The following is a 12653-nucleotide window of genomic DNA, read 5'->3' as shown; positions in this document are numbered from 1 at the left end:
GGCTGTCCAGTCCTCTTACAGAGATGTAGCCAACAGCTATCTGTTATGGCCAAGCAAATGGCAAAAATAGCGGGGAAAACTTTAAAGAGGCAATTCCTTCATTTACATACCAGTATATAACATCTATCTGTATCCATCACTCTACTCCAAAGTTAAGAACAAAACAAAATAAATGAACAAATAAACATGAAAAGAGCATTGATCAGAAACCATCTATTCACTTACCAAATATTTGCTGAGTGCTTACTATATGCCAGGCATTGTTCTAGGTACCCAGAATAAAGCAGTGAACAAAACAAGTGAAAATTCCTGTCCTCATGGAGCTTGCATTCTAGTGGGAAGAGACGGACAATAAACATATACAGTACATCAGGTGTTTATAGGCTGTGACAGGGCTGTACATGCCCTTAGTTCACCGTGGGATGTCCCCCATCTCAGCACTCAGCACTGAGGGTGCTCAGATTCATAGGTGGTAAGTAGTTAATGAAGCAGGAGCGTTACCTGGATATCTATAAGCAACATCTGGGGGCTAAAAATAAGTAAATAAATAAACACTATTTTCTGAGCTTTTACACTGTGCAAAATACTATGTTTCTTACAAATGAAAACCACCGCATTCAAAAGAGTTCTCTGTGTGAGGCCTTCTTTGACTTCTGGGTGTTTAAAAGAGCTCTCAGGTTTCTTCTGAGGTCTTCCTTGGAGCCAAGCAGTACCCGTGAGCAGGAGTTGTGTTAAAACACTTTTAGGGGGCAGCCACTAAATAAAGTGTCCACATTTCTGGTCATCGATTCCTAACAAAGAGACGATCTTTCTTCTCAGTCTTTGGGTTATTATTGTAACTCCCTGTTATTATTAATATTAATAATTACATTATTATTGTCTGACTACCTCTTACTCATCCTCAGCCCTCCTCTGAGATCACAGTTCAGAAATTAGCCCTTTTACTGATCTTGCCAAGCACCTTGTCTTTGTGCACATATGTCTATTTATATAAGCAATTCTGAATTGGTTTGACATTTGTCTCCTTTTTAGATAGAACACTAAATGGATTTTTTTGTTCACCACTTGATCCTCAGCTTTTGGCACATAGTAGGTGCTCAGTACACATTTGCCAAATGAGTGCATGGACTTTAATAGATTGGAGTATATCTTTATACCATGCAAAATGGATAGCTGAGGACAGCTTACCCTGGATACTGTTATAAAATTAGTCATTTTTACAATATAAATAACCTCTGCTGAGTCCGTTAATGTTGTAAACTTAAATTTTATGATAGCTTTTTTTTTAAAGTAGAGCACCCCTGTGTTTAGAAAAACTAGAGCTATTGTGATGCCTTTGAGTTTGCCTGGAGATTTTTGGGACTCTCTAACAGCTTATCTGAAAACTATTAGAGAGTGTATGTAAAGCCTCTGCTTGCCCTCAGGCAACTTATTTCTGAACCGAAGAACCCCAGCTATAGTTCATTAAATATTTGACTACAGAGAGTATAAAGTTTTGTAGGTTTGAAGCAATATACGAAAATAAGGAGAATGTGGTGAGATTTTCCTAAGGCTACATTAATTCCACTTAAATTTCTTCAGTAAATATTTAGCAAGTACCTGCTATACACAAAGCCTGTTCTAGGTTTCAGTGATATATCATGGGGAACAAAATAGGAAAAAAATCTCTTCACTGTTTTCTGTTCCTGCATAACAGTGACCACATTGTTAATGGCCTAAACCAACATCCACTTATTATTTCCTGGTTTCTCTAGGTCAGAGGTCTGGGCTTGGCTTAGCTGGATTCTCTGCTCAGGGCCTCACATAATTGAAATCAAGAAGTCAACTGGGGCTGCTCTCTCATCTGAGGCTCATAGTTCTCTTCCATGCTTATTCAGCTTATTGGCAGAATTCATGTACTTGTAATTGTAGGTCTGAGGTGTCTGCTTTCTTGCTGGCTGGTATGGTGGTGGGTGGTTCTCTGCTTCTAGATAGATGCCAACTTCCCTTCCCTGCCACGTGGCCCTTTCATAGGCCCTTTCCTGCATGGAATCCCTCACTTCCTCTGTCTCTGACCTCTAGACCCGGATACAAATGGCTCCTGTGATTAAGTCAGGCCTACTCCGACAATATCTTGTTCTATTAAAATCAGCCAATTAGTAAGTTTCATTATATCAGCAAAATCCCCTTTGTTAACATAATTCTGAGAGTGACATACCATCATATTTATAGATACTGCCCTCACTCAAGGGGAGGAAGGTATAAAAGGTGTGTGCACTAGAGCCACCTAAGAACCTGCCTGCTATAACTGTGGAGCTTATATTTTAGGGGGAAAGGGTGGAGAAAGACATAATAAATGTCAACATAATAAATACAATCAAGATAGTATGTTAGAAAGTGATAAGAGCTGTGGGAAAATAAAATAGGGTGAGGCAGGAGTGGAGAGAATGGTTTTAAATAGGGTGGTCAGGATGGGCTTTACTGTGAAGATGACATCTGAGCAAAGGCTTGAAGAGCCATGCCGATGTCTGTACAAGAGATTTCTAGGCAAGAGGAACAGTCACTGCAATGGAATGAGGCAAGAGCACATTATGAGTCCACTGATTGGAGTACTGCATATTCTTCTTTACATAGGCTGCTCCCCTCATTTCTAATTTCTAATTTCTTTAGAGCCGAGTAAGAATTTACAGATACTCTCTCTGAGCCCAGTCCTTTTAAAGCTTTTCCAGTTATTTTCCACTTGTCCCATTCAACAATTAAGTCAATGACTTAATTGTTTTTTAACTACTCACTTTTAGAGCCTTCAAAGAATTCAGTGTAGTTTTTGTAGAAATAATCACATCTTTCTTTTCCCATTCATATTTCATTAGTTACGTAATAAATACAATAACAAGTATAATTAGCATAAAGAGATTTGAGAACAAGCACGACCTCAGTAAGAATCAGTGGGAGAAGAGGTACCTGGGCATAGCGAAGAGTCTGATAGCCACCAGTGGAAACCTTGAGTGGGCAGCCATAGCGGAGTGTGCCCATTAATCTAGTGAGTCCTCAATAACATGGTTAAATAAGTGCCATATAAATAAAAGTTTATGCCCAAATTCAAGAAGGTCTATTTATTCTTCTTGGAGTGCTGGGAAAGACTCACAGCTACTATTTTACAGCAGATTTCTAACCTTCAGGAATGTATTAATAATAGCTAACATTTTTTTGAACTGTCATTATGTGTAGGCATTGTTCTAAACATTTGACATGGATTAACTCATTTAATCATTGCAACAATCCTAAGAAGAGTTTCAATATTATTATCTCCATTTTACAGATGAGGTAATGAGGCACAGGGAAATGAAAATAACTTGCTTAGAGCCACCGAGCTAAGAAATTTAAGTGGTGAAGTGAGATTAGAACCCAGTCCATCTTGATTCTATAGCCAGAGTTTTATGTATATTACATTTTTCTGTTATAGTCTCCATCTTCTGGAACTTGAAAGGTAGATGATTCGTAAATATCTGAAACCCCCTCCAGAACTGAATGATGCCTTTTCTTACAGAGAACAACAGGCTGTTTATTGTGATGGAATATTGTGATGGTGGAGATCTCATGAAAAGAATCAGTAGACAACGGGGAGTGTTGTTTAGTGAAGATCAGGTAAAAAACACTTCTAAACACTTCTAATTTTTTAAAAAATTTATATGGGAGGGTGTTACATTTATAATGCCACAAGTAATATACTGCATTTAGGTGAAGCATGTTTTCTGGCAGAGAAATTCAAACCACGACATAGTAGATCAATATTCTTGATAGATTTGGTCCAGAACATGTTTGCAATTGAACTTATATTGAATCTCTTTTTGAGAGTGAAGTTCGCCTGTGAAAAGATAGTGTTTTATTTTTGAACAATCTCATGTAGCTGTCCCTGAGATAAATCTTCATGGCTAAAAAAAAAATCTGAATGTAGATGTTCCTTAGCCATTTTAAATGTGATATATTTATAGCTTCATTCTTCTTCCTTTTACTATTTGGTACCCTGTGTTAAAATAGCTATACCACTTTGCTAAGGAGGATAGAAGCTCTTAGCAATAGCTGTTTTGTTTCATTGGTTATTGAGAGAGAAGCAAAAAAGCGAAGAACGATGGCCTTAATTTTCATTTTCTCTGTCAAACACATTCTTCTATACTCTGAGCTTCCTTTGGAAACCTCTTGGGAGTTGTTCTCATGAAGGAGACAGGTGTGTGTGTGTGTGCGTGTGTGTGTGTGTGTGTGGGGAGAAGATCTGAATCAGGGCCTGCGTGATTGATGGGAAAGGTCACTGTCTCAAGCAGTGCCTACGAACGGCCCACTATCTCTCTTTAGGTCATGTTTCCTTGGTCTTTTAGCATTTAAGATCATCATGCCCATACAACTTCTTCCTAGAGTTAAAATGGAATATTTTGAATGTATCAATGATTAAAGAATCGACACCTCTAACCTCTTGAATTTAAGTATTTTTTCTATGCTTATTTACATTATATATTAAATTCCATCTTTGCAGAAAACCTCCTTTCTTCCTATCTAGGTATATTTTGCCACATTTAATAAAAATGCTTCTCTATAAAATTTTAAATTTTAATTTCCCGTTGTTGGGAGAGAACTAAAGTTACAACTGAATTGTAGTGTCTGGAATATGGCTTTTTTTCCCTATTAATTTCCTCTTTCTGTATCGTTTGGAGGATAGAAAACAAATAAAATTTTAGAATAGTTTAAATGAATCTCTATAGGCATAGAACACATTTTACTAAAGAGACTCATGACCAGCTAAGGTAAATAAAATCAGACTAAGAAAATTAAACTTTAAAAAGTTTAAAAGTAACATTTTGTTTTTATATTATACACATATGCATTGGTATTTCACTAAAAATTTTTAATATCCTTACATATTATCGATTTCTTCCTCTTTCTCTCTCTGCCTTTGGCATCATCCTTCCACTGAAAAGGAAAAAACAATGGCACCAAAATTATCAAGAGACAGGGCTGCTTGTCTATTTTCCTGATGCAGTTAGAGACCCAGTGTTAAGGAAAAAAGAAAATCACGACCAGCCTTCTGCTCTCCCTTGCTTCTGTTTGTCTTGTGTATGTGGTGTTCCCTTCAATGCCAACATGATTGGATTGCTTTTACGCTTCCATTGTTTTGGCTGTAAAAAGAAAATAATATGATAAGGTGGTATATCAATTAGCTTCATTCGTATAAACACACCTACATAAGTATATTATTTCTCTTTTTGCATATTATCCTGAAGACACTTCAGCGACCACCAGACTACTCACTAGTTTTGTTTTATATTCCCTGTATAGATTCTGAGCTGGTTTGTGCAGATTTCTCTGGGACTAAAACATATTCACGACAGGAAGATCTTACACAGGGACGTAAAAGCACAGGTAACAGCTCAGAGGAAAGACCAAGACAGAACTGATCTTTTGTTTTCTTGAAATCTCTCAAACAACATAGCATTTTCTCCATTTATAGAACATTTTTCTTAGCAAGAATGGAATGGTTGCAAAGCTTGGGGACTTTGGTATAGCAAGAGTCCTGAACAAGTAAGTACTTTTAAAATCTTTTTTTTCCTATTCATAACAACCAAAAAATATATTTTTTAGGCATCATAAATTAAGAAGATATTAAAGGCTTGGTTTCCATATAATTTTAGATAACTGTTTATATACATCTACTAAATTATTCAGACTATTTACCTTGAGATAAAAATACCCAAAATAAATCTTGGCATAATAGAATGATGGTGGCAATGTATAGTGTGATTTAAACTTATCAAATGATATGTAACTTTAATATGCAGAAAGCTAGTGAGAATTTAGTAAAACAGGCAAGTTCACACATGCCAGGGAAAATATATTGGTGTAACTGTTTTGGGGGACAATTTGGTGGTAATATCAAGAGATTTTAAATGTTCTATTTTTGGTAATTTGTTCTAAGGGAATACTTTGAAATGTGGAATCATTTAAATGCCTAATAATTGGGAAATGATTGAATGTAATAGAATTTGGTATAGCCAGTACCTGAGTATTATATAATCACTAACATTTGTGATTTGAAGACTTTTTGATGGTATGAAGAAATATTTGTTATATTAGGTGAAAAATGTAATTCTGAATTTTAAATATACTACGATCACAGTATTGTGAAAAATATGCATGGCAAAAAGACAGGAAAGAAATATATCAGAATTTTAACAGTAATTGTTTTGGGGTGGTAAGATTATGAATAATTTTATTCTTCTTTATTCATTTTCACATTTTCCAAAATTTAGGTCAAGAGATTGCATTGCTTTGAAAATTGGAAAGTGGGGACTCTTTCTACATCTGGGAGATTTTTGCAATATGATGATTGTACCTCCTTGTGGAGTTTTTAGGCCATAAAGTTTTTTAATGTGTAGATTTTAGGAAGGTTTAAAAATCAACTATTTCTGTTATTCTGTTATCAATGTACAGTATGTTTTTCTTTATTTTAATATGTGCATGCATCAAACTTTGTTATCTATTTTTATACTTTTTTCTTGCATGTCCATATCTTAAGCCTTTTTTTTACTCCAGTAATAAACCGTGTTATTTTACTATTTAATTATTAGTTCCATGGAACTTGCTCAAACTTGTGTTGGAACACCTTACTACCTGTCTCCAGAGATTTGTCAGAATAAACCCTACAACAATAAATCGTGAGTTGCTGACTATAGGTTTGAAAGTCTCAGTAAAATCTGATGGATTCTCTCTTTCTTATGGTACTTTTGTAATTTCATTTTCTTCATGTGTGAAATGGGGATCCCAGTGACTGTCTCTGGCCACTTCAGTGTTCCCAGAAGTTTTTGAGCTAATTTAGAAAAAAGCAATTTTTCTTTATTTAAAGATACAAGTGATGGAAAGGATAATGTTGAAAATTGCAGTAATTGTGATGTTCCATCTTTGTATTTGATTTTCATATTGTCTAAGCACTATTTAATTTATTGCAGAAAAGTGTTGTAGGTGGGCTAGATAGAAGGCAGCATGGTCTGGTGATGGAATATTGGATTAGGAGCTTGGAATCCTAGTCTTGTGTAGGGGTTCAGAATGAATTACCCCAGGATGCCTCAGTGGTATGTGGATTATTTTGAGCTAAAGGCAACCAAGACCCTGCGGGTTCAAGAGAAACTTCTGCTCTCTCTTAATTACCTAGAAAAATTTAAATTAGAGGCCTTGCCCATAATAAGAGATTATCAGAAATAACCTTTTTGACCTTTTCATAGGGCAGGGCAAACTTCTAATTACCGAATGTCTGCTCTTCTTCTGTCTTCAATGACCTTCCTCCCCTCTGAAGCCCCAGGGTACTTTGCCTCATCCTTAGCTCGCAATGTCATGCATATCTCATTTTCCCTTTCTGCCTCTGAACCTCTCATATGTGTGGCGTCTCTGACTCTCTCATGTATGTAGGATTCCCATATGTACATATAGAATTAAATTTGGTTATTTTCTCATATTAGTTTGTCTCATGTAGATTTAATTATTAGACCAACTGGAAGAACCTTGAGGATAGAGGCAAGTTTCTTCCTTCTCCCAGTTGGCTCTGTCATCAGCTTGACCAAGTTAGTGGACCCCTCTGGACCTCAGTTCCCCTACCAGAAACAACAAGTGTTGGCTAGGTACTCATTAAGGTAGCTTTAAAACCCAACACGTCTTTAAGTATGTGATACCAGAGCCTAGTTCTCAGGACTAGTGTTGATTTACACAATGATAAAAGATGAAGATGAGGTAGTTTTTACTTCCATGTAAGGAGAAGGAAAAATTTCACTTTTCAAAGCTGGCTGCCAGTTGAACCAGTTTGGCCTAGTAGAAGACTGAATTCCTTTTATGAGTTAATTGTCCATTTGTTTAGGAAAATACCTGAGGGATATTTGGCTGTCTGACTTTGAAAGATAAATGGAATGCAAAGACTAGTTGGTAGAGATTTATAAAAAAAAGTTGTAAACATTTCTTTGCAAAATAAAAGAACAGGCATTTTGGGGAGCTATCCCCTGGCACCAAGAAAGGGTTTGGCCTTAAGTTTGGCCTCAGCGAGTATAGGGCTGGGTGGAAAGGCAGGCTGTCCAGAGCAGAGTTTAGTGCTGCTGCGGGCTGAGAGGCCCAGGTTAAGCAGCACTGTTTTCTTGACTTGTACTGTTTTTTAAGAATTTGAGTCAACATTCATATATACTGATTTAGTACTTCTGATAATTAAGAATTTAGCAATGATCAGCTGTCACTTTTAGACCAGGAAATCATTCTCAGGGTCACCACAGTCCTCACCACACTGAGGGAGGCGTAGGCATGCAAACGTCCCCACCCAGTCAGGTGGCTTCATTCCCTGCAGGACCTCTGTAGGCACATGAATTCACTGCTCTGGCTACAGAGGGCGCTCTGGGACAGAGGAGGAGTTTGGGCCTAGGGAAAACCCGGTAAAGAAAATTTTCTGTAATGGTGGGAAATAGTCAGTGAGTTTCTAAAAACTCTATAAATTTGAAGTTGTTTCCTACCTATTGTGTGATCACCATTCATTGTACTCACACCTTTAGTATGTCTCTCTGCTCCTCCTGCCCACACACTCAAAGGAAGTGTTGCTAAATAGTAGAGCTGTTTACCTCTCATTATATTTTCTTTGGTCTCTTGGATTTAATTATGCCTTTTCTATAAGATAACTCCTTATTAAACCAATTACGTGTAAATACTATGTACTAAGTACTAAAGAGCAAATCTCTAGTTATATATTGTAAGCACATTTTCCAAGTTTATCGAGTACCAGATACTGTGTTCATCACTTTGGTTCTGTCAATAGCCTTGGTAGAATATGTTTTTCTAAATCAACCAAAATTTATTTTTTGAATCAAAACAAATCTCTGAGTCCTGCCTCCCTCCAGATTGTTCAAAATTCTGTACTCATTTTCTTTGAGTGCATGATGTTGAAGTAAATATTGAGCCATCATATCGTAGCCAGTTTTGTATACATTTTCAGTGCTAGGTTTCTGACAAACTACAAATTGTTTTTATTTTACCTCTTATATTAGTAAAAATAAGAATTGATACTGTATCTGCAAACATTTCTAAAAACTAATCAATCTATATAAAACTGTAAAGATATACAAATGTAAGGCACTGTAAGGATAAGGCTTTTATTAAGAACGATGCATATTTTTTGGCACATAAACTCTTATCTTCTCCAGGGATATTTGGTCTCTTGGCTGTGTCTTATATGAGCTCTGCACACTCAAGCATCCTGTAAGTATGTTATTTGTCAGATTAATCTTGAATTATCAAAACTATATAAATGAAATTAACTTCTGAGATAAAAAGATTAATGTTTTGTTTTACTAGACTGTTAAAAATTATGTGAACAAGCTATTAAGAAGGGAGATCTATATAAGTTGACATGGAAAGATGTCCAAGCTATATTATAAAGTAAAAGACCTAAATTGGAGAATAGTATATATCGCATATTTCCATTAAAAATAAACTGTGTGCAGATGTATATAATCAGCAAAGGGAAAAGGCATGGGGCCAAGTCTGAAGGAAACCAGGCACATGCTTCCCAGAGCCTCTCTCCAGTAATCGCATAGTCTTGCCTTATTCCTCTAGCAACAAGTTGTGACAACACATGTGAAATGTTACCTGCCAGAGAAGCTCATTAAAGACCCAGTGCCCAAGTTTTTATTGGGGACTGGTATGTAGGTACCCTCTGCCTGGCATGTACCAAGTTTCCAGCCTCCCAGGAAGAAAACAGGTGTTCAGTATAAACATATTGTTTACATAAACAGTGTTGGCAAAGAGAGCCACTGCGAACATTCAGGGAATGGTGGGAACTCTCCTTAAGGCTAAGTTTCCAGACATCAGCCAAGGGCCAATATTGTAAGCAGGCCTTTCTGTGTGGAGTAGTCTTAGGCCTACTGTGTTAACTCTTCTATACAGCTGCTGTCATCATCATCATCATTATTATTATCCAAGGCCACACAGCTAGTAAGTGTCTTACCAAAAACTGTATCTTTACTGCCACACCATGCTGCTGAACATTATTATTACGGTCATGCATTGCTTAACATTGGTGACACATTCTGAGAAATGCATTGTTAGGTGGTTCATCACTGTGTGAACATCTTGGAGAGCACTTACACAGACCTGGAAGGTAGGCCTACTACACACCTGCGCTATATGGTATTGCCTATTGCTCCTACTGCAATGAATACCGTAGGCAATTATAATACAATGATATTTGTGTGTCTAAACATAGAAAAAAGATACAGTAAAAATAATGTATAAAAGATAAAGTGTGTATGTGTGCATGTGTGTGTGCAGGGATGGACAGAGGGTAGGTTCATGGGCTCCTTTCCTCTCCAGCCCACACTCCTGCTGTTACCAACTCCAGGCCCCCATCACAGGCAGACACAGGGCAGGTGGACAGCATGCTCAGCCTCCTTGTCTATTTAAACCACCCAGAGCTGGCAGTAATTAAACATCACAGTTGGGTCCAGCCTTTCCTTTCAATATCATAAATAAACTTTTGCTTATAATCCATTACAGTTTTATTGGCCCACCATCGTAATTGTGGTCTGTCATTGACTGAAACGTTGTTACATAATACATGACTGTATGTGTAAGTAATTGATGGTTTCATACAATGGAAGATTTTCTGGTTTATGAAGAATTTTTGAGGAAGTCCTTATATTAATTTAAAAAGCAAGCTGTAAGTCAGGAGGCAAAATGGCATAGATGATAGAAGCTTCGTTCATCCCCTCTTGTGACCGCATCAAAGTTGAGATGGAAACGAGGAGCAAACAGCAATCAAAGTCGCCTGAGGGTCTAGATGAACAAGCCCTACAACTAGGGAGAGAAATAAGAAATCACCCTGCAATGGTTGGAGGTAGGAGGAGGTGAAGACTCTAGGCTGCCCAGTCCCCGGCAGCTGAATGAGACAGAGGCTACGGCAGCTGCAGACACCTCTTAAAGGGGCCGCGTCCACAGGTGAAATTTCACGGTGATGGACCAGCTCACTCTGAGCACCAGTGCTGGGTTGCCTGCTGGGGGGACACCAGAGATTTATAGGGGGACACTTAGCTGTCAGAGCAAGAGTCAAAGTGAGGCTCTCTCCCAGACAGACAGAAGTGCCAGTGGTATCCATTGTTCCTCTGTTGAGCCCTTCCCGCTCCCAGTCAGTGGACACAGCGCCTCCATTGCTGAAATGTCATCAAACTGGATAACAGAGGTCTCTCTGCCCAGAGGATTCCCTGAAACTCCGCCTTCCCCAGCTCACTACCCCACCTAAGCCACATCTAGCTGTGCTCCGTGAGTCCAGTGCTCTTTGCTGAGCAGTGCCAAGACTCACACTGGTGACAACTGACCTCAGTTTCTGGCAGGGCTTCTTGAAGCAACTCTAAGCACAGCATCTGTGAATTGGTTGCTGAATCTTAACAGGTGGCCCCAGAGGGAAACAGGCTGGGGCTAAACTTGACCTACAACTGAACCCCTCTCAGGATTGTGCTGCTGGGCACCTACTACACAAAGCCACGCTAGTAAGACTGGGAGGCTTAGGAGCTTTGCTTAGTGCATAGAAATAGACACAGAAAGGCAGCCAAAATGGGAAGACAAAGAAGCAGAAACCATATGAAGGAACAGAACAGAGATCCAGAAATAATGGAGTCAAACAATCTAACAGATGCACAGTTCAAAACACTGGTTATAAAGATGCTCAGTAAAATTAAGGGAAGTGTAGATGAATTCAGTGAGAACTTTAACAAAGAGATAAAAAACATAAAAATGGAAATGGAGATTATAAAAGGGAACCAGTCAGAAATTAAGAATAAATTATCTGAGATGAACAGTATATTAGAGGGAATCAATAGAGTGGAGGAAGAAAAGAATTGAACCACCAATACAGAGGATGGGGAAGCCAAGGTCACCCAATCAGAATGGCAAGAAAAAAGCCAAGAATGTAATAATAATTTAAGGAGTATTTGGGACGACATAAAGTGTAAAAACATTCATGTAATAGGGGTATCTGAAGGAGGAGAGGGAGAACAAGAAGTAGAAAAGCTATTTGAAGTAATAATGATGGAACTCTTTCCTAACTTGGTGAAGGAAATTGACATACAACCCCAGGAAGCTCAGCGAGTCCCCAAAACCAGGAACCCAAAAAAGCCCACACTAAGACACATCATAATTAAAATGCCAAAGGTTAAATACACAGAGAGAATCTTAGAAGCAGCAAGAAAAAAATCAATTAGTTACTCATAAGACTGGCAGCTGATTTTTCAAAAGAAACTATGCTGGACAGAAGGGCCTGGCCCAAAATACTAAAAGTGTTGAAAACCCAGGACCTCTTTATCCAGCAAAGCTATCATTTATCCAGCAAAGCTATCATTTCGAGTCGAAGGACACATAAAGACAAAAATAAACTAAAGGAATTTATCAATACCAAACCAGTATTACAGGAAATGTTGGAGGGACTTCTTTAAGAAGAAAAAGCATGTATCAAAAACATGAATACAGAATGGTAACAACTACACTCCTATGAACAAGTACCTCAAATAGAAAAGAATTAAGTTCTCCAACCAAAAGATAGGAAGCTGAATGGATAAGAAAACAAGACCCCTACCTATGCTTCCTACAAGAGACTCACTTCAGATTGAGGG

At 37.8% G+C, this 12653-nt stretch overlaps 1 protein-coding gene across 1 annotated transcript in view; it reads left to right on the top strand.

Annotated features, from left to right (window-relative positions):
• NEK5 (NIMA related kinase 5) overlaps positions 1 to 12653 on the top strand; it is a 68294-nt gene that overhangs the window by 12079 nt on the left and 43562 nt on the right. Inside the window, exons 5-12 of the mRNA XM_023536715.1 lie at positions 3527 to 3624; positions 5308 to 5391; positions 5480 to 5550; positions 6597 to 6683; positions 9195 to 9249; positions 9534 to 9554; positions 10797 to 10811; positions 11557 to 11570. Of these exons, the coding sequence (XP_023392483.1) occupies positions 3527 to 3624; positions 5308 to 5391; positions 5480 to 5550; positions 6597 to 6683; positions 9195 to 9249; positions 9534 to 9554; positions 10797 to 10811; positions 11557 to 11570 (445 nt within the window). The remainder of the gene's footprint in view (positions 1 to 3526; positions 3625 to 5307; positions 5392 to 5479; positions 5551 to 6596; positions 6684 to 9194; positions 9250 to 9533; positions 9555 to 10796; positions 10812 to 11556; positions 11571 to 12653) is intronic.

The sequence above is a fragment of the Pteropus vampyrus genome, unplaced genomic scaffold, assembly GCF_000151845.1.
Source record: "Pteropus vampyrus isolate Shadow unplaced genomic scaffold, Pvam_2.0 Scaffold167, whole genome shotgun sequence".
NCBI lineage: Eukaryota > Metazoa > Chordata > Mammalia > Chiroptera > Pteropodidae > Pteropus > Pteropus vampyrus.
Note: the sequence above shows the minus strand (reverse complement) of the source record. Positions and strands in the feature narration are given on the sequence as shown.